The sequence below is a fragment of the Moschus berezovskii genome, chromosome 22 (genome assembly GCF_049115385.1).
Source record: "Moschus berezovskii isolate FMDL1 chromosome 22, NW_MosBer_1.0, whole genome shotgun sequence".
Taxonomy (NCBI): Eukaryota; Metazoa; Chordata; class Mammalia; order Artiodactyla; family Moschidae; genus Moschus; species Moschus berezovskii.
In genome coordinates this window covers 50,873,500-50,897,569 of record NC_142481.1, presented here as the reverse complement: position 1 = coordinate 50,897,569, position 24,070 = coordinate 50,873,500, and the positions used below count along the sequence as shown (strand labels likewise).

Genomic DNA, 24,070 nt, shown 5'->3' with positions numbered 1-24,070 from the left:
CCGGGGGAGCCGAGCATCACTCCTGGGAGAGCCCTGCCTCGCCACGCCCCGTCAGAGAGCCAAGCCCCGCCTCCAAGGGACCAAGGCACGCCCCTGGGATTCGAGGCCCCGCCCCGCCCGACAGCTAAGCCACGCCTCTAGTACATTGCCGACGTCCCTTTCTGGGGCTTGGTCCCGCCCACCAGGAGGGACCCGAAAAGTCTTGGGCTGGCGTAGCCGGAAAGCCCCCAGCCTCGACCGCCCTTAGGGGTTCATTAGGTCTCTCTTCTCGCAGCCCCACCGGTCCCAGGCCTCCGCTCACCTGAGGACTGCGGGCCTCCCGTCGCGCGCCCGGACAGAGTACGGGAAAGAAATGTCACCGACAAACGCACGACGGCTGCCCCTTCCCGACTGAGCGTACACGCGTACACGGCGGGTAGGCAGTAGATGGCGTGCTGCCGGTTGTGAGGGCCGAACTCACCACCTTCTGAGTACCGGACTGACGAGCTTTCCCAGAGGTCAGCCTGAAGACCCTACGAGGGACCCCGCCCCCGCCCCCGGAGAATGCCTCGGTAAGGCCCGAGGGCCCCCTCCAGAGCTACCCAGAAGGATCCCAAAGAACCCTCTAGGAAGGCCCAGAGAGCCCCCAGGGAAACCGGAGGACACCCTCTCTCTTGAGGACCCTCCGGGAAGGCCTCAAGGAGCCCCCCAAGGAAACCCCTGAGATGGATCCCCAAAGAACCATCCAGGGAAGCCCAGAGGACACCCCCACAGGATCGTCCCAGGAGGGCCCCCAAAGAGACCCCTGGGAATTCCAAGAACCCTCCAGAAAGGCCCTGAGGACCCTCTGAAGAATCCTCCAAAAAGGCCTGGAAGAGTCCTCCTACAGCCCCCATGGAGGTTCAGAGGATACCAGTCCCGGACCCTCCAGGAAGGCCTGAAGGAGCCCTCTTAGAACCCTCAGGACCTCTAAAACCCCCCTGAGCACCCTTCCATGAAGAATCCCCCAGGGAAGCCCAGAGAACACTCTTCTGAGGACCTCCCAGGAAGGCCTGGAAGAACTCCCCACAGGATCCCAAGAACCCGACCAAAAGTTTCAAAGGACCCCCAGTGTATACCTCAAGGATCCCCCCTCAGAGAACAATCCAGGGTGCCCACAAGGACACCCCCACCACACCTCCCCATGACCCAGAAGGATCATATAAGGTGTGATTAGGGGAACAACACAAACTTACAGCACCTGGAACTACTCAAGCCAAGTCAGACCCTAAATTGTGCCTTTCTTTTATCTAAAAACTGATATTCACTTATTTCTACCCCGATTGCAATGGAAAGGGGAAATCACACTAGGTGTGTAGTCTATATGATCTTCACTTCAGTTCAGTTGCTCAGTCGTGTCCGACTCTTTAGTACACCATGGACTGCAGCACACCAGGCCTCCCTGTCCATCACCAACTCCTGGAGTTTACTCAGATTTATATCCATCCAGTCAGTGATGTCATCCAACCGTCTCATCCTGTCACCCGCTTCTCCCGCCTTCTATCTTTCCCAGCATCAGGGTCTTTTCAAATGAGTCAGTTCTTCGTATCAGGTGGCCAAAGAATTGAAGTTTCAGCTTCAGCATCAGTCCTTCCAATGAATATTCAGGACTGATTTCCTTTAGGATGAACTGGTTGGATCTCCTTGCAGTCCAAGGGACTCTCAAGAGTCTTTTCCGACACCACAGTTCAAAAGCATCAATTCTTCGGCACTCAGCTTTCTTTATAGTCCAACTCTCACATCCATACATGACTACTGGAAAAACCATAGCTTTGACTAGATGGACCTTTGTTGGCGAAGTAATGTCTCTGCTTTTTAATATGTTGTCTAGGTTGGTCATAACTTTTCTTCCAAGGAGCAAACGTCTTTTAATTTCATGGCTGCAGTCACCATCTGCAGTGATTTTGGAGCCCCCAAAATGAAGTGTGTCACTGTTTCCAATGTTTCCCCATCTATTTGCTATGAAGTGATGGGACCAGATGCCATGATCTTAGCTTTCTGAATGTTGAGTTTTAAGCCAGTTTTTTCACTCTCCTCTTTCACTTTCATCAAGAGGCTCTTTAGTTCCTCCTCGCTTTCCACCATAAGTGTGGTGTCATCTGCTTATCTGAGGTTATTGATATTTCTCCTGGCAACCTTGATTCCAACTTGTGCTTCATCCAGTCCAGCATTTCTCATGATGTACTCTGCATATAAGTTAAATAAGCAGGGTAACAATATACAGTCTTGACGTACTCCTTTTCCTATTTGGAACTAGTCTGTTGTTCCATGTCCAGTTCTAACTGTTGCTTCTTGACTTCCATACAGATTTCTCAGGAGGCAGGTCAGGTGGTCTGGTATTCCCATCTCTTGAGGAGTTTTCCACAATTTGTTGTGACCCACACAATCAAAGACTTTGGCATAGTCAATAAAGCAGAAGTAGATGTTTTTCTGAAACTCTCTAGCTTTTTTGATGCTCCAACGGATGTTGGCAATTTGATCTCTGGTTCCTGTTTTTAAATCCAGCTTGAACACCTGGAAGTTCACAGTTCACGTACTGTTGAAGCCTGGCTTGGAGAATTTTGAGGATTACTTTGCTAGTGTGTGAGATGAGTGCAATTGTGCGGTAGTTTGAGCATTCTTTGGCATTCCCTTTCTTTGGGATTAGAATGAAGACTGACCTTTTCCAGTCCTGTGGCCACTGCTGAGTTTTCCAAATTTGCTGGCATATTGAGTGCAGCACTTTCACAGCATCATCTTTTAGGATTTGAAAGAGCTCAACTGGAATTCCATCACCTCCACTAGCTTTGTTCATAGTGATGCTTCCTAAGGCCCACCTGACATCCCATTCCAGGATGTCTGGCTGTAGGTAAGTGATCACACCATCGTGGTTATCTGGGTCATGAAGATCTTTTTTGTATATTTCTTCCGTGTGTTCTTGCCACCTCTTCTTAATATCTTCTGCTTCTGTTAGGTCCATACCATTTCTGTCCTTTATTGTGCCCATCTTTGCATGAAAAGTTCCCTTGGTATCTCTAATTTTCTTGACGAGATCGCTAGTCTTTCCCATTCTATTGTTTTCCTCTATTTCTTTGCATTGATCACTGAGGAAGACTTTCTTATCTCTCCTTGCTATTCTTTGAAACTCTGCATTCAAATGGGTATATCTTTCCTTTTCTCCTTTGCTTTTCACTTCTCTTCTTTTCACAGCTATTTGTAAGGCCTCCTCAGACAAACATTTTGCCTTTTTGCATTTCTTTTTCTTGATCACTGCCTCTGTCCATAGTTCTTCAGGCACTCTGTCTATCAGATGTATATGATCTTGCAGTGCCCTAATTACCTTGTTTACTGTGCTCGAGGGTACTGTGGGCTCTAGAGGGGAAGTCAGCTGGGGTCTGGGGCAGGGGTGAAAGACACAAAGCCTTCCTGTGACAGTGGCTTCCCCTTAAGCAGCACTAATAACAAGAAACTGTCATTTCCAGAGAGGAGGATGCGATTACGAGATTATGGGAGCAGACCTCTGCCTGGGTGGGCCCAACTCCTTTCTGGTCCAGACTGACATCATCACCCTGAAGTGCTGGAGCAACTGCCCAGCATATGGAAACTAAGAATCCACAGACCACCGCAGTGTTTCTGGTCAGTGTTGCTCTTTCTACTCAGATTGAAAAATAATGACGCTACCAGTTCCCTGGGCCCAGCCTCCACAAGGTCCTGCCTCTTCACTACCTCCCTAAGGAGGTCTCCAGTCCACAGAATCCCATAAACAGGGAAGTGCATCTTTTGACAAAAGTAACAATGCTGGACTTCAAACCTTGACCATCTCAGCTCGGGACAATTGAAAAACAACTTGTGACTGCCTTCCCTGTATCTGGGTGTTTTTTCGAACTGTCCTCCAGCCTGTTATCAGAACTCTCTTCCTGCAAATGGTAACACAGAAACAAAAGAAGGGTCATGCTTTACTCACCTAGTTAATATTAGTATTTAATGGCCCCATTGACTCTATCACGTCACACAGAGTACTTCACAATCCAGGCCTAACCCCCAGGTCTGGCAGCATCTCCTGTCTCCAAACATCTCTCAGAAGGAGCCACCCAGTTCCTTAGTGGGAACGCACCATGCCTTGTCACATCCCTGCCCCTTGTTCAAGTTGTCTCCTCTGCCAGGAAAACCCTCTTCCCGGTCTGTGCCAATAAACAGTCACCCCTTCCACCTTGTCCTCCAGTGGTGCCCCTTCCCGGAATGCTCCTTTATTACTGCACCATCATTTGTTATATTATAAACGTTTGCTTCCTTTGGTAGCAGCCTCACTAGCTGTATCCTCTGTTACCTGACAGACATGCTAGCATACACCATGTAATAGGCAAATGTGTAGTGACTAAATGTTGGTTGAGTGAAGAAGAACAAACAACTGGCTAGATGGCTACAAAGGGAGGAATGTGAACCAAACAGATTTAAAGAAGCCTTGTGGATCATCACCATCCCCATCCAAGCTGGGAAGTCTCTCAGCAAACAGAAATGCGTCAACTCACGTGTTAAGTATTTAGAGAATGCCTGACTAACCTACATGCTATGTTCTGAGTGGATCCATAGATTATAAAGCATGCGTTTTGCTGCTGTATATTTCAATGTTTTTTTTTCAATCTGTCTACTCACTACTAGGTCCTATTAATAAAATATTCTTCTAGAAAAGCTTTAGGATATATTAAAATGTACAAAATAATTTGGTTAAATTTCCGTCTTTCGAAGAATGGTTAAACTATGTTCATAATTTGAATTATATATAATTCAGTTAAAGATATACCTAAATCTACATTTTTGACAGCAGGAACAATAAAAGACTGTACAATAACCCACAAAGATGTTAAAGGTTTGAATTCATGCTGACCGTTAGAACAGAAAGAAATGGATGATCATGAGAACTGTGGTAATCCATAATGGAGGAGAAGAACCAGAGGGGAAGAGTTAGGCTATCGCAGAAAACAATTATACATTGAAACCTGAAAGCTTTGTGTCCTTGAAGCTTTTACAGCCCGTTAGGTAGAACTGGATCCTTTACAAAAACCGCCAAAGAGGATACATTCATGCTAAAATGAGGGAAGATTAGATAGAAAAGATCTTTTTTAATGGAAATTTAAAAAAATTGTATACGGTTTTAAAGGTTACTTTTTCTTGCAGTTATTACAAAATACCGGCTATATTCCCTGTGTTGTACAGTACACCTTTGGGCCTATCTCACACCCAAAAGTTTGTGCCTGTCTCCCACTCCTGTGTTGCCAGCTCCCATGGTAACCACTAGTTTGTTCTCTGTATCTGTGAGTCTTCTTTTTGTTTTATTCACTAGTTTGTTGTAGTTTTATTTTTTTTCCAAGAAAGCAAAGTGAGGATTTATTAAGTGAAAGTATGATCACACTGGGAGAGCAGGCAGACTCAGGTGAGTAGCTGCCTCTCTTGTTGTATTTTTTAGATTCCACATAGAAGTTTGTGCCTCCCACTCCCCCCCTTTTGTGCCCCTCCCTCACTTTCTCCACTGGTAACCACTAGTGTTTGTTCTCCGTGTTTGTAAAGTCTGCTGCTTTTTTGTTATATTCACTAGAGTTTGTTGTATTTTTTTTGGATTCCACATATTAGTGATATCATACAGTATGTGTCTTTCTCTCTCTGGCTTATTTCACTAAGCATAATGTCCTCCAAGTCCATCCATGTTGCTGCAAATGGCAAAACTTTTGTTCATTTTTATGGCTGATTGTATGTGCGTATGTACATCACATTTTTACTGATTCATCTGTTGATGAATGTTGTTGACACTTAAGTTGCTCTTATATCTCAGCCATGGTAAACAATGCTGATATGAGCATAGGGGTATGTGTATTGCTATCTTTTTTAATTAGTGGGGTTTTTTCAGATATATATCCAGGAGTGGAATTTCTGGGTCATATGGTAGTTCTGAATATTCATTGGAAGGACTGATGCTAAAGCTGAAGCTCCAATACTTTGGCCACCTGATGTGAAGAACTGACTCATTGGAAAAGACCCTGATGCTAGGAAAGACTTAAGGCAGGAAGAGAAGGGGATGACAGGATGAGATGATTGGATGGCATTACCAACTTAATGGATATGAGTTTGAGCAGGCTTTAGGAGTTGGTGATGAGCAGGGAAGCCTGGCATGCTGCATTCCGTGGAATGACAAAGAGTCAGACACGACTGAGCAACTGAACTGATGGTAGTTCTGTTTTTAATCTTTTGAGAAACTTCCATACCATTTTCCACAGCAGTTGTACCAAGAGATCATTTGTTTTACCAAATGACTACATGCTCCCAATACATTCCCTCTTGGGACTACAAGAGGGAACTCTTTGTTAGTGAGAACTGTTATCTAAGGAAATTAGGAGTGTACAGGGCAAGGCATTTTTCAACTGACTGCCTTTTAAAAGTCATGGAAAATAGTAGTTCTTGGACTTAAGAAAGCCTTGTTAACTTCCCCATGCTGGTTCTCAGAATCCAGATATGAAAGTGGCATCTGCTCAGAAGAAATAATTGAGGTGAATGGAGAGAAGAGAAAATATTCAAAGGCTAAACAAGAGATTTGGTGTGTAAAATAAGAGTCTCAGCAGCATTTGTGGGTAAAAGCTGGAAAAAGAGCAGTCCTTCAGAATTTGTTTACAATTAAAGTAATAAACAACTATAACAAAGAAAAAGGCCTGTGAAAGGCCAGCTGGTTCCATGAACTGTTACACACTCACTTAAGAGAGTATTAGGTTGTAGGAGTGATTTGAGATCGCTTTCCTGCAGTCACCGGGGTGCTGATTTCTGGAGTTGTACAGGAAAGCCAGGGCGTCATGGGAGAGGAAGTTCTCCCGCGCCATGCCTCTGTCGCTCTGGACAGTCCCTCCTGGACCCGGTGAAGACATTCCGAAAGACTGCAAGCTATGGAGCGTCATCTGCGACACCCTCCTGGCTGAATCCTTTCTGAGAATAGCCAGTACACTGCTCTTGAGCAATACTTGTTTGTTTACTTGTGCTAAAGAGCAGGGATGACACAAGACTGATTGGACCAACAGCCAATAGTAGTCCAGACAACAAGGAGGGTGGGATATCTCTCCCAATCAAAAAGAGAAGAGGCGGGACAGGCCGGGCAGGCCTGAAGAGCTGAAGTTAAAGCTCAGTGTGACTTGCCCTCCATACTGAGTGTGGCAAAATAACCCTAACGTGTTCTGTACTGAGCAGGTTAACATTTCATGCCTTATTTACATATTCGCAGAAATAGAGTTGGAGCATGATTTACAGCATTACTTCACTAATGCTGGGACATCATAGTCTAGCAGTTACCTTATATCCCCACAATTATGGCCATTTCATGTTAGGAAAAAAGGAAAACGGTGAGAGCTATTTAAAACTGACCCTACGTGGCTTTCTAGAATGATTATGTGATAGTTTAAAAGTACCATGAGATTTCTGGAGAAAGCACTGAATGAATTCACATGATAGATTTGTTCTTCTGTACATGATGTATATTATTTAAAAGATGAATCATATTTGCTATTTGTTTAAAAATAAATCTTGCTATGCTTATATTAACTATTTTAAAAGAATTCATGAGTGATATTAACTGACTACTCAGAATATCATTTACTACACTGAATGTCTATTGAACTGCAATCTGAGGGCACATGAAATTTTTCACATCCAAGCACATTTGTTTTCAAAATTTATGTGAAGTTACAGTACTTTTTAGTTGATATTTGTTTGCATATAACAAATTAGTCAACTTTAAATATAATTTCTTTATTTCAATATGCTTTTTTTTCAGGCTCATGAGATAACTTTACACACCAACTGCTTTAAATTATTTTCTGAGATACCTATGGGGTTGTGTGGTTTTAAATTCAAGTAGGAATTTAAGATAAGACCATACCAATCACTGTTAATATGGACTTCAGTACTTGAAAAATCATAGAGTAATCTTGTCCTATCACTGTAAAGCCCTTGTGGTAATCCCTGGGGCAGTGAACCCAAGGCTTGAGGTAATTTGGTAAAGCTTTATGGATGCCTAAGGGACTAGAAAATATGAAACCCTTCTTACCCTCCCCCCAGTTCCATATGCCTGATATCGATTTTTTCACTCTTCTTGGATTGGGAGCAGTTGTCCGGCAAGGGAACAAAAAGTCCATTTCTTACAAGGTAGCAATTAAGCCAAAAAAGCACTCACCAGTCAATACTCAATATCATAAAAACCCAGAAAAGAAAGCAATACACCATCCACACTCTCATGGAGACTTCGAAACTGATCATTTTGAGTTTGGCAGAAGATGGGTACTCTTACTGGATTCCCCCATCCCAATCTTTGCAGAATAAATACAGAAATACTAAGAATGCCCATGGAGCTTAAAACCTTCCTTTGGAAACCAGAGAGAATGTTAAGTCCTCTTTATTTTTTAATTGGATTCTATATAGTCTTGTTTTTTAAAAATTCATTTGCTAATTTTATTTGGCTATGCCAGGTCTTAGTTGTAACGGGCAGGATCTTTGAGTTATGATCTTGCAGCATTTGAACCCTTAGTTGCTGCATGTGGGATCTTGTTCCCCAGCCAGGAATAGAACCCAGGACTCCTGTATTGGGAGCATGGAGTCTTAGCCACTAGACCACCAAGGAAGTCCCTAAGTCCTCTTTATTAACTGTACCTTATCAGAGATTTTTCAAGGTAAAGAACTGTGACGGGGGGGGGGGGGAAACCTGGGAAAGTGACATGTGCACAATACAGTGTTCTTTTGTGAACACAGTACAGAGCCACAACTAACATCATTGTTCTGGCAGTGGGGGGTAATTATACAACAGACTTGGCTTCTCTGTAAACGAAGAAATTCCAGATGCATTGGAACGCTTTTGACAGCTGTGTTTTAGTAGGTTCTGTATGTTTGTATAATAAATGTTCATTAGCACAATCCAATTACTTTATCAAACAGACATTATAAGGCTTTTTCTAAACTCAAAAAAGGGGAGAACACTTTCAAAGTCCAAGATATTAAAAAGCAGAAACAGTCAAAGAATCAAGTGCTGTTCATTCACATACCTGTTTATTAGATGTTTGAACTGGGCAATAACTGACTTGCTCACTAAACGCTTCATAGAGATCTATATTCTACCAGTTCACTTCCATCTGCTCCTCAGAAAACACCTAGAGTTCTAAAATATAGTACAAATGAGTCTGAGAAAAATGGTTAGGTAGTCAAGGTAGTTCCACTAGTTAGTCACTGAAAGACGGTGAGGACTGAATACGGGTAAGGCTCCCTATTTGAGAGAAAAGCGGAGATCAGTGAAAGGTAGTGAACTCTGCCAGGTGCGGACAGGCCGGCGCCCGGCCAGCGCAGGTGATGCCCAGGGCCCCCTCCACGCCAGAAGTCACCTAAGGCCGGATGCCAAGCCCAGGGCACGGACTTTCTCCAAAGCCAGACTCGACTGACCATCACCTGAAATAATGCAGTTTTGGCTCTTTTCCCCGTTGTGACAATATGATGGAAGTTACCAGTTGACAGTTTCCTTAGAAAAGAAAACTGAGATGTCCTTGACGTGGAAAGCCAACGGAAACAAAGACACAAAAAGCCGCCGACGGAAAAGAACCAGCAGCTTCCAGCTGTGAACTCTCAGGAGGCAGGGGCACAAGAGGCCTTTATTTTCCTGTGGAAACATTGCTGGCCACCGTAACTGGCACGGGGAACAGGAGCGAGGCCGCGCCCCTGCAACTCTGCCAGGGAAGCAGCACCGCGCGCGTCCGCCGGGCACGTGCCCGCGGGGGAAGGCCAGCTTCCGGGCTCGCGCTCCCCCGCCCATGGCCGGTCGCCGCGCGCCCACTCGCTGCCGCGCGCCCACTCGCTCCCGCGAGCCCTGGCCTGGCCCGTTGCGCATGCGCGCGGAGCGCTCCTCGCCACTCACGCGCCTCGACCCCGCCCCGGCCGCTGCGCGCGGCCCGCTTCCGCCACGCCCGCCATGGCGGCCGCGGCGGCCCGCCCCTGGCCCCGCCTCCCGGGACGCCGCGCAGGTCACCTGACGCGGCTGCGGGCTGAGGAGACACAAGAGAAGTCGCTGTCGCCACCGTCGGAGCTGTCGCCGCCTCCGCCGCCGCCTGGACCCTCCAGCTCGCCGCCCCCACCCAGCCTGCAGCGCCATGCCGTCCGAGAAAACCTTCAAACAGCGCCGAACCTTCGGTGGGTGTCACGGGCCGGACGCTGTCTGAGGGCCGGCGGGGGCGTAGGGGCCGAGGCAGCGGGACCGGGCCGGGCTGAGGGGCTCCGGGGAGGGCGGGCGGGCGGAGGGCTACGGGGCGGAGGGGCCGAGGCGAGCTGAGGCGCGGGCTGCGGGAAGGCCGGGCCCGGGCGGCCGAGGGAGTCGAGGCAGGGAGCCTGACGGGCCGAGGGCCGCCGGGCCTGGGGGTCTGAGGGGCCGAGGGCGCGCTGGCTGGGAGCTGCTGAATCACCTTTCGGCCCGGGCGGCCGGCGGGCTGTCAGCTCGGGGCCGTCAGCGCTCCAGCCCCGGGGTGTTCGGGCCCTCCGACCAGACGAGCGCGAGCGGCGCGGTGGTGCAGTCCTGTGGGGGAGTCTGGCCCGGCGTGCTGCCGGGTTCTCAGAGGTGGTGGCACGTCTCGGTCACACATGGTCCCTTCAGACGTCGGGACCTCCACGGAGAGGGGTCCTCACACCCGCCCCTTCCCCTGCAGCCCCGCGTGGCTGCGACGTCTCGGTCCTATTTGTGGCACAAGCGCGAGGGTGGGTGGCTCTTCTTCTCACTGGCTAGCGACAGCATTCTTTGACACCAGCGGTAAACCCGTTCTCTCCCAGTTCGGGCTAGAGTACGTACTTAGCATGCTGGTGTTTGGTGGAAACCGAAAGTAACACCATCACAATACTTACTCCTGCACAAAACCGATGGGAAGGAAGTGATTGGTGTTCCTTTTAAAGCAAGACAGTGCTGCAATAACAGCGTGGCCTCCTTGTATATCCCTATGTAGGGCTTGTTTGTTTATCTCGGGCCAGGTGGAGTAGGGCGGGACCAGCGTTCTTTCCTGTCGTAATCTTCTTTAGGATCTTGAGCAGTATCTCTGCTGTCTACTTTGGTCTAGTTTCCCGGAGTCTGGAAAAGACGCAGGCATTCATTTGAACTTGGATGTGGTTTTGTAGATCTCATTATCGATAATTATTTCCTGTGCCCAAGAAACACCAAAAAATGAAATTCATGTTGATCTGAAGAGCATATCCTTTCAGTTTCTTGAAGCAGTTGGCTGGTTAGCAAGACTTAGAGGTGTCTTTTTTCTTTTTTAAGAAATTTTGTCTATAGTGACCTTTGTGAACTAAGATATTCGTGAATATTTTTGTGCAGCCCTGGGAGCAGTATTTGAAGCAGATTTGCCATTGTACCTGGCTTCTGTCCTTAATGACTGGCATTAAAAGTTAACTGGGGACGTTTGTATAGGAAAGATGCCCATTTTCTCATGACCTGATACTATAGTTAACTTTCTTTTTGCTTAGAGTACTTAAGTTATCTAGAAAAATCCCTGAAGAAGAGTTGGTAGTAAAAGTAGGAAAAGTGAGGAATAATGAGAATAAAAGTGAAAATAAATGACAATAAAATAATGAATTAGAAGGAATTCACCTGGTGTCTGTGGCCCTGAGGGTAAACCAGCAGGAAGGCCTTAGTTTTTCTCCATTTGTGTATGTTGCATATACTATATTTGTGGGCTTTCCTCTTTGTTCACCTTCATTTACTACCACTCATTTTTTTTTCTCCCTTGTCTCCTGACTCTTGATTCTTTTTTTTTTTGTACTTTTATTGAGAAATGACATTCATTACTGTGTAAATTTAAGGTATTCAGTGTGATGACTTGTTTTACATATCTTGTGCTATGATGACTACAGTAGGTTCAGCTAACATCAATAAAAAAGGTAAATTTTCTCCTTGTTATAAGAATTAGTATTACCCTCTCTTTTTTATTAAAGGACTTAATAGTCATTTGCATAAGAATGTATCATTTAATGGCTACTGCCTTTCCTTGCTATTGATCATGATAATCAGCACTGATAGTTTTTTTGTAGCACAGTAAATGAGGCAAATCAGTTCTTTGGAGATACCTTTTTTGTGGAACCTAAGACCAGCCCCAGTTAGCTTAAGCGATAAGTACTCTTCCCAAGTGAGTGAGTTGGGTTAATTAAAAATTGAATATAGCTCTGATATGATATATTCTACCAGGGTTGAGAGGGTTGAGATGAATCTTAGAGCTCACCCAAAACAACCACTTCCTTTTGTAGCCAAGGAAACTGGGTGGGGCCCTGAGAGGTGGAGATCATGGTCCACCTAGTGGCAAGGTCTGGACTTGTCCTTCAACCCTTCTGGTAAGAATTCTTCCCTTCCTCCAGGAGGTAGCCAGTACATGAAGTGGACTAGCACTGAGTCAAGAGGCAGTGGTGTGTCCTTACAAATATTTTGAATAATTCTGTGAACTTTAAAGCTATACTTGAGCAAATATTTTTGGATTAAGTTTTCTCAAATGTCATAATTTCACTCCATTTTCTTCTAGGGTTGCCCTAGTTTAATAACAGATCTGTCTCCTAGACATAATCTACTGAGATTCAATGTTAAACCTAGATCTTAAGCTTCACCATCGATAACAAAATGGATCTGCGTTGTCTCAGAAGTTGATGTGGTAGTCTAGAATAAATAACTCCAATTACTCTAACAGGTAGACTGAAGAGTGAGGTTTATGCCAACACGTAGATAACACTCCCTGAGCTTAGGCTATGTCACTTCTTGATGGGTGGAATTTTACATTGTTTATTTATAGGCATATTGAGGGAAATATTTATTATGCTTCCATTTCATCTTTGTACAAACCTGAGCCCTGAGGGAATACAGAAGTGACTGAAGCCAGGGGCAGTCTGTTGAGAAGGCAAATGATAAACAGATTATAACAGCACTAAGAAAGTGACTGATCAGCATCTTTTCTGGGATAGGACAGATATAAGGACAGAGCTAAGAGGAATGATGCCGTCGATCAGTGGTGTTGGTAATGCTTTTGTTAAATATGCTGCTGGCCTCTGAAAACAGCCTCTTTAGCCTTCTACTCAAAGAGGCTTCAGCATATACCATATATATATTTAATTACTCCAGGCTTACCACTGGATTTTCATTGCAGCTGGCCAGGACGCTAAAGATCTTCCTCTAGGACTTTGGTACTACTCTTGTCATCTTAAGGAAGTCACTTGTCTTCCTCAGTTGTTCGACCTTTAATGAAAATGATCATTTTTGCCTTCCTTTTTGGACCATATTTTGGGGATGAATCAAGATAAAGCTTTTGACACTATAGTTTGAAGCCCCACATTTACAGCCCATTTTGCTTTTCCCTTCTCCACTTAACCTGTTCTCCTTATATAAAAAAATCTCTCATCCTTAAGCCTGAGTGATTCCTTTTTAGTTCAGTTCAGTCATGTCCGATTCTTTGCAAACCCATGAACTGCAGCACACCAGGCTTCCCTGTCCATCACCAACTCTCGAAGCTTGTTGAAACTCATGTCTATCGAGTTGGTGATGCCATGTGATTCCTTTTGCTTTAAATTTATTTGGATAAGCTTTTAAATGTGAAACATTTCAGGGTATGTTAAACTTATTATTTATTGGCTTCAGTGATTTAAATAAATTATGATTTCCCTTTGCTTGTGAAATCTGCTCTGACAAGATGGAGATTTTTGTTATGAAAAGGGCTGGTAGTGGAGTGTCGGTGGTTCAGCATCTTTCCTGGGATAGGACAGATATAAGGACAGAGCTGAGAGAAGTGATGCAGTATCGGTGACACCCCAGAAATAGAGAGTAGTTCAAAGGATGATGTAAGGAAAAACTTCACCTTTGTATCTCTTCTACTTGGCAGTACTGTCCTGAACACTGGCTCACCTTTTTTTTTTTTTTGCGACTCACTTCTCACACCAGACATAAGTACTTTTCCACACATCAAGCAATTCAGCTCATTGTCCTGTTTAACTCAGTTCTGACACTACCTGGTGATAGCCTCAGATCCAATAAGTAAAGGGCTTTGTCCTGCCTGACACCCTTCCCAACCCCAGCCCAAAGGCTAATTGTAGGTGCTCTGATTAGTTATAAATCAGTTTTCCAAGACCACTTTGTGTTTGACTAAATTACTAGAGTGGCTCACAGTTCTTTAATTACTAGATTATCAGATTATCGTTAGGTTGGTACAAAAGTAATTGCAGGTTTGGACCCTGAATTTTAAATCATTATAGCTTGGCATAAACACATCCTTATTAATCAAAATAGGAAGCATTGCAATCAATATATTTTTGCCAACGAGAAATAAGTTTATTCCTGTAGCATAAAAATCTGTGCTTCAGGATTCGGGGAACTCTTGGAAAGCATTTTCTGCCTCCTGCTGGTTGTGGAAATGTTTTCCCTCCAAAAAGTTGTCAAGATGCTTGAAGAAGTGGTAGTTGGTTGGCGAGAGGTCAGGTGAATATGGTGGATGAGGCAAAACTTCGTAGCTCAATTCGTTCACTTTTGAATCATGGGTTGTACAACTTGAGGTCGGGTGTTGTCAGAGAGAACTGCCCCATTCTGTTGACCAACACCTGCAGCAGGCATTGCAGTTTTCAGTGCATTTCATCAATTCGCTGAGCATACTTTTCAGATGTAATGATTTCACTGGGATTCAGAACACTAGAGGATCAGACAGGCAGCAGGCCATCAAAGTGACTATGACCTTTTTTGGGTACAAGTTTGGTTTTGGGAAGTGCTTTGGAGCTTATTCCCCCTGAAGAAGGAAATGGCAACCCACTCCAGTATCCTTGCCTGGAAAATCTCATGGACAGAGGAGCCTGGTGGGCTGCAGTCCACAGGGTCGCAAAAAGTTGGGCACGACTGAGCGACTAACACTTACACTTGGAGTTTCTTCTCGGTCCAGCCACTGAGCTGGTAGTCAGTCGCTGGCTGTCATATAAAATCCACTTTTTGTCACATGTCACAATGCAGTCAAGAAATGCTTCTTTGTTTTTGCATAGAATAAGAAAAGACAACGTTTTAGAATGATGATTTTTTTTGATTTTCAGTCTGCTAACTCAGCATTCAAAAAACTAAGATCATAGCATCCAGTTCCATCACTTCATGGGAGATAGATGGGGAAAAAGTGGAAACAGTGACAGATTTTATTATCCTGGGCGCCAAAATCACTGCGGATGCTCACTGCAGCCGTGAAATTAAAAGACACTTGCTCTTTGGAAGAAAAAGCTGTGATCAACCTAGACAGCATATTAAAAAGCAGATATCACTTTGCCGGCAAAGGTCCATGTAATCAAAGCTATGGTTTTCCAGTAGTCATGTGTGGATGTGAGAGTTGGACCATAAAAAAGGCTGAGCACGGAAGAATTGATGCTTTTGAACTTGGTGCTGGAGAAGACTCTTGAGAGTCCCTTGGACAGCAAGGAAATCAAACCTGAATATATTCACTGGAAGGACTGATGCTGAAGCTTCAATACTTTGGCCACGATGTGAAGAGCTGACTCATTGGAAAAGACCCTGATGCTGGGAACGGTTTTGGGCAGCAGGAGAAGGGGATGACAGGATGAGATGGTTGGATGGCATCACCGACTCAATGGACATGAGTTTGAGCAAACTCCCGCAGAAGGGAAGGACAGGAAAGCCTGGTGTGCTGAAGTCCATGGGGTCAGAAAGAGTCAGACATGACTTGGTGACTAAACAACAACATGAAGCACCCACTTACTGAGCTTTTCACCTTTACAGTTTGCTTCAAATGCTGAAGGACCATAGAATGGTCGACGTTGAGTTCTTTGGCAACTTCTCTTGCAATTTCAGTGAGCCTCTCAATTGGTCATTGTCAACCTCTGATGCCTGGCCACTACAGTCCTCATCTTGAAGGCTTTCATCTCCTTTGCAAAACTTCTTTGAACCACCATAGCACTGTACATTTGTTAGCAGTTGGGCCAAATGTGTTGTTGATGCTGTAAGTTGTCTCTGGTGTTTTATGACCCATTTTGAACTCAAAAAAATTGCTCAGATTTGCTTTTTGTACATCATTTCTATAGTCTAAAATAGATATAAAATAAACAGCAAGTAATGTTATTAGCAAAAAAAACAAAGTGAGAAATGCACATTAAAATGATGTATAGCATAACCACATTTATTTCAGAATGTATTCCAGTATCAAATGGTGAAGTTCAACAGTGCAAAACCTCAGTTACTTTTGCACCAACCTAATATGAAGTCTATGATAACATGCCAGGGAACAGCTGAAGGAAGAGATGCATGGGGTAAGGAAGAGTGCTGAACACAGGAGTTTCTGTCTCCTTGGAGTTTGGTGATTGCACTCTCCTGCCACCCAGAAGTTCTCCAAACCATGTGTATTAATAAATAAGTTCATTTGTATCACTTTTTAGATTCTACATGTAAGTGATATCATATGATACTTGTTTTTCTCTGACTTACTCAATATGATAATCTCTGGATACATCCATGTTGTTGCAAATGACATTATTTCATACTGAATAACAGGGGGCATTTATTAACCATTTACTGTGTGCAGATATTTGCAAGGGGGGGTGTACCAGTGAGCTCATTGAATCTTTTTTTAATTTTTCATTATGATTTATTATAGGATATTGAATATAGTTTCCTTACTATAAAATAGGACCTTGTTTATGCATTCTGTATATAATAGTTTGCATCTGCTGATACCAAACTCCCAGTCTAACCCTCCCCCTCCTCCCTCCCCTTTGGCAACCACAAGTCCATTCTATATGTATTTGAGTCTATTTCTGTTTCATAGATAAGTTCATTTGTGTCATATTTTAGGTTCCATATATTAGTGATATCTTATATTTGTCTTTCTCTTACTTTGCTTAGTATGATAATCTCTAGGTCTATCCATGTAGCTGTAGATGGCATTATTTCATTCTTTTTGGCTGAATAATACTCCATTGTATGTATGTACCACATCTTTATCCATTCCTCTGTTGATAGACACTTAGGTTGCTTTTATGTCTGGTCTGTCATGAAAACTGCTGCTATGAACATTGGGGTGCGTGTGTCTTTTCAAATTAGTTTTCTTTATATATGCTCAGGAGTGGAATTGCAGGGTCATATGGTAGTTCTGCTTTTTGTTTTTTGAGGCATTCCTTACTGTTTTCCATAGTGGCTGCACCAGCTTACATTCCCACCTACAGTAGCGGGGTTCCCTTTTCTCCACACCCTCTCCAGCATTTATTTGAAGGCTTTTTAATGATGGCCATTCTGATCGGTGTCGATGATAAACAACTCATTGTAGTTTTGATATATGATAGTCAATTATTAGTCATGTTGAACACCTTTTTGTGTGTCTGTTGGATGTCTTTGTAGAAATGTTTATTTAGGTCTTCGGCTTATTTTTTAACAAACAATTGGATTGTTTGTTTTGTTGTTGAGTTGTATGAACTGTTTGTATATTTTGGAAATTAGGCCCTTGTCAGCTGCATCATTTGCAAATATTTTTCTCCCCCTCTGTAGGTTATCTTTTTGTTTCTTTAAATGTTTCTTTTGCTGTGCAAAAGCTTGTAAATTTGATTAGGTCCTGTTTGTTTATTTTTGCTTTTATTTCTATTGCTTTGGGAGACTAAGAAAACACTGTGAAGGTTTATGTCAGGGAATGTTTTACCTATACTGTCTTCTAGGAGTTTTATGGTGTCCTCTCTTACATTTAAGTCTTTAAACCATTTTGCATTTATTTTTGTGAAGAGTGTGTTATAACTTCACTGATTTACATGTAGCTGACCAAATTTTCCGTTACCACTTGCTGAAGAGACATTTTTCCATTGTATGTTCTTGCCTTCTTTGTCAAAGATTAATCGACTATAGGTGTGTGGATTCATTTATGGGTGCTCTCTTCTGTTCCACTGATCCATATGTCTTTTTTGTGTGACTGACATAGTTTTGATTACCATAGCTTTGTAGTATTGTCTGAAGTCCGGAAGGTTATTCCTCTTGCTTTGTTCTTTTTCTTGAGGATTGCTTTGGCAATTCTGGGTCTTCTATGGTTCTATATAGATTTTAGGATTATTTGGTCTAGTTCTATACGAGGGTAACTTGATAGGGATTACATTAAATCTGTAGATTGCTTTGTGTAATGTGGCCACTTTAACAATATTCTTCCACTTCAAGAGCATGGGATATATTTCCATTTCTTTGAATCAACATTAATTTTATTAATGTTTTATAGCTCTCAAAGTATAAGTGATTCACCTCTTTGGTCAGGTTTATTCCCAAGTTTCATTTTGTTTTTGATGCAGCTTTAAAGTATATACATATATATATATATATATGTATATATTTTTTTATATTACCTTTCTGATATTTCATTGTTAATGTAGAGAAATGCAACCAATCTCTGTATGTTAATCTTGCATACTAACCTTTGCGAGGTATGAGGTGTTAGTGTTTGGTTTCTCTCAGTTCTAGGGAAGATGTTTTTACTGCTTTGCTCTGCCACAGCTAAGGATAGGTGGGGTCAGATATGGAAGTCTACCAGTGCAGAAAATAAGTTGGATTTTTGGCCCTTAATAATGCTGGTGTTTCTTCCTCTCTTTGCAGAACAAAGAGTAGAAGATGTCCGACTTATCCGAGAGCAGCATCCTACCAAAATCCCGGTAGGTCATCTGTTTCAGTTATTCTTAGTGTACACAGAAGAGAGCACTGCTTCAGTAGTGCTTCTCCGTGTGGCTGCCTGATGGGCTTCTGCAGGAGTCTACAGCCATGCCACTGGTGTGTTCATTTAGTGACCTAGAATGGAGGCGTCTTCATCTGCAGTGTAATCTGATCACTGTTTCCACGCCAGTCTGAGTCTGCTGCCTTAATGTTACACACTTCACAAGCCATGTAAATTTTACTTGGTAGAGAAGGGATAAGGGGGCTAGTCTAGATCTGTTGATACTTTATCAAAGAAGGGTGGTGTCCACCCTCTTCTGATGAAGCAGAGACTACAACTGTGGGACAATCAGTATCTCTCAAGACTTAACTGTGACTGTACAGTCCAGGCTGCCTGACTTGGACCCAGAGAAAGACAACTTCTTATGTTTGGTTTCTTTGCAGGAGATGGGGGAAAAGATGCTGCTCCTATAGTGTAAGGGCCTACATGTGCTGTGCCCTGGGTCCTTTGGTGGTAGACCTTAAATAGGTTTCTGTTGTGACACTAGGTCTAGAGAGAAATGGTCAAGGAGCTTTTGGCTTCAGACAGAGGCGGAATTGTGACCTAGGTTCAGGGTTACTAAGTGATCTTGGGCTAATTACTAAAATTCTGAGAGGGGCTACTGTATCTTCGTCTGTAAAATGGGAAGAGAATCCCATCCCATGTGGCTGGGAAAATTTGCATAATTCTGAAGATATGATTGTCACCTCTTACAGACTGCATCCACTGCTAACTTCTGCAGAAACTTCCATAGTTGGCTTTCTGATTGATCATTTCATACCAAAGTGAGGGAAGAGAAGATGGGAATATCTGGGATTAGGGTTGTGAAGTAGGCAGAAGAGACAGTAGGAAGGGTCTGCTCAGCAGGGTCAGGACTGTAGGATTCTTTACTTAAACATATGTTTGCTATGTTTCTTAGACTGGTTGGAAATTTCAGTCTGTCTTCATGCTTAGGCCTGCATATGACCTGGGCATGAGGTTTCTGGGTCATTTCCCTAATTTTAAGGTTTTTCTTCACTTTTGAGTACCTACTATATCTATTTGCTAGCAGGTACTTGTCAGTCATTGGAATCAAAATAACCAGTCTACCAGTATTGTTCCATAACCTCCTTTTGAAATATGAATGTTTCCATATATTTTCAGTCATCTTTTTGCTAGTAGTTTCAGGTTTTTTGCAGAAGTCACATTCATACTTGCAGATACCATGTTTTGAACATACCTCATAGATAAAGAAAGCTATTGATCTTGCCAGGGAAGGTGACGACAGCTTGACTTGCCTTCCAGAACCTCATGTAGGCCCATACAGTGGAACAACATATATATAAGCATTTAAACTCTTCTAAAGACTTCCAGTGGTCATGTATGGATGTGAGAGTTGGACTGTGAAGAAGGCTGATCACCGAAGAATTGATGCTTTTGAACTGTGGTGTTGGAGAAGACTCTTGAGAATCCCTTGGGCTGCAAGGAGATCCAACCAGTCCATTCTAAAGGAGATCAATCCTGGGTGTTCATTGGAAGGACTGATGCTAAAGCTGAAACTCCAATACTTTGGCCACCTCATGTGAAGAGTTGACTCACTGGAAAAGACTCTGATGCTGGGAGGGATTGGGGGCAGGAGGAGAAGGGGATGACAGAGAATGAGATGGCTGGATGGCATCACTGACTTGATGGACATGAGTTTGAATGAACTCCGGGAGTTGGTGATAGACAGGGAGGCCTGGCGTGCTGTGCTCTTGTCCAACTCGCAAAGAGTTGGACACGACTGAGTGACTGAACTGAACTGAACTGAAAGACTTCCCATTCCTGCCTTACAACTTCTCGTTGTTATAACAGCAGGCTAAAGAATTGCTCTTCATGGGGAAGGCTGTCCATGGTACTCAGTAAATAGGTAATACTAAGGCTCAGGGGCAGTCACCAGTCTGCAGTCATAGCTTATATAATGTGGCTTACTGCTAAAAAACAATTTTTTTCCTTTATAGGAAGGAAGTATGGCAAGAAACTAATGGATTTAAGTCATAATGTGGAACTATTTTTGATCACTGCATAGTTCAAGATTCTTTTAAAACTCATTTTTTTTAAAAAAAGCAAAGATATCAAAATGACGGAATCTCTGAGAAGTCTGCAAAAAAAAAACAAAACCAAAAAATTGTCTCCAGACCAGCTCATCATGGTCTCTACTTTTCAAATATTACTTAGCATTTGAGTCTATTACCATAGTTAAGATCTAAGTTTTATTAAAACCCTCGTCATGTCACAGGTAGTGGAATTGGTGTAGATTGAGATCATTAAAGCTGGTACTCGGCATCTCTGTTCTTTTAAGGCTTGGGGTTTTCTGACGAGGTAGTATCTTTTCATGGTTCCAAATAACAGAAGTCATAGCAAACTTTGCCCACCTGGTGGCTACCTTGCCCTTCTCTGAAGGCAGCTGTGTTGTCTCATGCACCATATTTCATAAGGAACAAGTGTGCTGTTGTAAACCCTGTTTTGGCATGTGCCAGTTACAACAAAGGAAGTATTTTAACTATTTTTCATTGTTAATGGCTATTTTAAAAACCACTTTTGTGGCTTCTTTTCTAGGTAATAATAGAACGATACAAAGGTGAGAAACAGCTTCCTGTCCTGGATAAAACAAAGTTCCTGGTGCCTGATCATGTCAACATGAGTGAGCTCATCAAGATAATAAGGTATTTAATCATCTTTTAAACTTTGGGTAACTTCTCATTCTTTAACAGGCTTACAGATAAATCTGCCATCTAGTTCTGATAAAAATCTATGCAACTTAATAAAACTATAAGCTGTTTCATTTCTAAATTTTTAGATTTCTTACCTGCTGAATCTCAAGTCCCTTGTGATTCTTTTATCCTGACATCTATGTAGATACCACACAGGCTCAGTAGTTTGGTGCATGGGCTTAATTAGTTGCTATTACAAAGCATGTGGAATCTTCCTGGACCAGGGATTGAACCTATGTCCCCTGCATTAACAGATTCTTAGCCACTGAGCCACCAGGAAAGTCCAGCACACTAGTTTAAAACTGGCCTAAGGAATGTAGTAAGAGCGATCTATCAAGGATTGTTAATACTTATCATGCAGTCATAGAAAACATTTTGTGCTTTGTGAGAAGAAGTTCAGATCATCAGTTAAGTCATATTTCATTTGCTTTTGTACATTCTCCCTGTGTATTGATGTGTCAATATTTCTTCACGTTTTCTTTCAACAGAAGGCGCTTACAGCTCAATGCTAATCAAGCCTTCTTCCTGTTAGTGAACGGACATAGCATGGTGAGTGTGTCCACTCCGATCTGTGAAGTGTATGACAGCGAGAAGGATGAAGATGGATTCCTGTATATGGTATATGCCTCTCAGGAGACTTTCGGAATGAAATTATTTGTGTAAGACTAAAAGAAAAATGCGTCTGTTACAGTATTTTTTAAACCCTTACCAAGGAATAAAAAAGGGATGTTACCAACTGAGGTTGATCAGTTCATCTAATCACCGATCATCAAAATAGTAGTTTCCTGCCTAGGAATTTTAGGAAGTTGTTTTTTTGTACTTCAAGCAGAAAAACTGAGCTCCAAATGAGCACACTCAGCTTTGGGAAACTTTATTAACCTAGGCTATCTTGTTTTTAAATTTAATGTTTAAAAATAAAACACTTTGCATTATAAGTTGCCAATAAAATAGACCTTCAAGTTAATGGTTTTTTTTCCCCAAAAGAAACTTGCAGTTTTGAGCATTCAGAGAGACATTGTCTTCTCTAGGTTCACAGAAGCTGCCAACTTCTAGAATGGTTTGCAGTCAACTGGAGGAATCTGCTTGAGAGGATCTTTAAGTATATGTTGTCAAGTATAGCCACCCACCCCCAATGCATTTGCCATAATAGTTGGCAAAAAGCAGGGTGAATGGGGGTGTATAGGAAATAAGGAAACCGTGCTACTGTCAAGGGTCCCCACTTGCTAATAAGTGTGTTTCAAGTTAGCACTCTCGTTCCGGAGTTCTCATGTGGTTTGTTCTCTAGACAGTAACACAGAAGAACACCACTGCTCAACAGGAACCTTGAGTAATTTATTTTTGGTCAAGTTTCTCAGAAGGCCTAGAGAAAGAGAATGACATTTTTTGTTTTGAATATTCTCTTAAGAGCTCAAAATGGTGCCTGCTTTGGTAAATAAACAAGCAGTTACGTGGGTTTCATTCTTTGGGACAGAGGTAGAAAACTGCAGGATACTGAAAGTAAAAGCATTAAAATTCAGATAAACTTCTGCCTTTTGGCTTGTAGCTGTCGATGACCCATGTTTTATGTTGTGTGTGACTAAAATATGTTATTAAAACATTTTAAGAGTATTTCAGTTATCACTGGTAGGTCAGGCAGTCATCAAAGTACTCCCACTCCATGTGCATGTCAGTTTTGAAAATAGCAAAAGGAAACGTTCTTCACAGCTATGTCAAACGTTAAACATTTTTTAAGTCCAACTAGAATAAATAACGAGTGCTTCCTACTACCTGCATGGGGTTCACTATGTACCATTTTTTGTGAGAGCTACCACAGAAGGATCACAGACCCACTTGAGACTGTACACGTAGCAGGTCACCATTCACCCTTGTGTATCTAGATGTGTGTGGAAAACCTGTATCTGTTAGTGGCAGTTATTTACTGTAATTGAGGAAGGAAAAGCAATATTACTGCATACGGGCGCTCAGCCCCAATCTACTCTTCCTGCTGCATGCATCTGTCCACATGTAACTTTTAATATGTATATTTTTACATTATGTACATTCTTAATTAGCCTGTCTTGTTTAGATTGTATACATCATTATATCTGACATTCTTGTAACTACTGTGTGATCAATAAGATTCCTATAAGAAACTCTGCTTTTTAAAGACAAAAATACCATGCTGAGAGGGCTGACTTAACATATCCCACATTAATGGGTGATCACTCTATTTATAGCATCTTTAAGACATTTTTAATGAACTAAGGTGAATAAAGGCACAACTAAAAACTATCATCAAAGTTCAAGTTCCTGGCTTAGTATTTGAGACTTGCAGTCTGTACTATCCAAAGCCAAGTGGATAATACCCTTCCCAGTGAGGAGTGTTGAGGCTGGTCTCACTGTGGGTGGGGGAACACCCACCTCTGAAGATCTCTGCCTTATGAGCAAGAGACCTTGCTCCACCTTGCTCACGTTGGTCAAAGTGTCCTGCCTTCAAAAAACTCATTTCTCATTAAAATTACAGCGTGCCACAAAGTGTGTGTGTGTGTGTTTTGGGGGGGGGGGGTTGGGGGTAGGTGTTTTGTGGGAATTAGCACTTGAAAACCTGCTCTAAATGAACTAAAGTACAGCACAGTAAGTATT

The 24,070-nt window shown here is 42.8% G+C and overlaps 1 protein-coding gene and 1 long non-coding RNA gene across 2 annotated transcripts; both read left to right on the top strand.

Moving 5' to 3' along the window:
• The first annotated feature begins 36 nt into the window (after positions 1-36).
• LOC148774426 (uncharacterized) lies at positions 37-4,854 on the top strand. Its single transcript, XR_016035908.1, has 2 exons — positions 37-551; positions 3,480-4,854. It is a non-coding gene; the product is annotated as an uncharacterized LOC148774426 (long non-coding RNA).
• A 5,184-nt stretch (positions 4,855-10,038) lies between these two features.
• MAP1LC3B (microtubule associated protein 1 light chain 3 beta) lies at positions 10,039-23,962 on the top strand. The gene is made up of 4 exons (XM_055412989.2): positions 10,039-10,197; positions 18,623-18,678; positions 21,294-21,400; positions 21,937-23,962. Exons 1-4 carry the CDS (start codon positions 10,158-10,160, stop codon positions 22,109-22,111), a joined length of 378 nt encoding a protein of 125 aa, XP_055268964.1. The 5' UTR covers positions 10,039-10,157; the 3' UTR covers positions 22,112-23,962.
• The last annotated feature ends 108 nt before the right edge of the window (positions 23,963-24,070 follow it).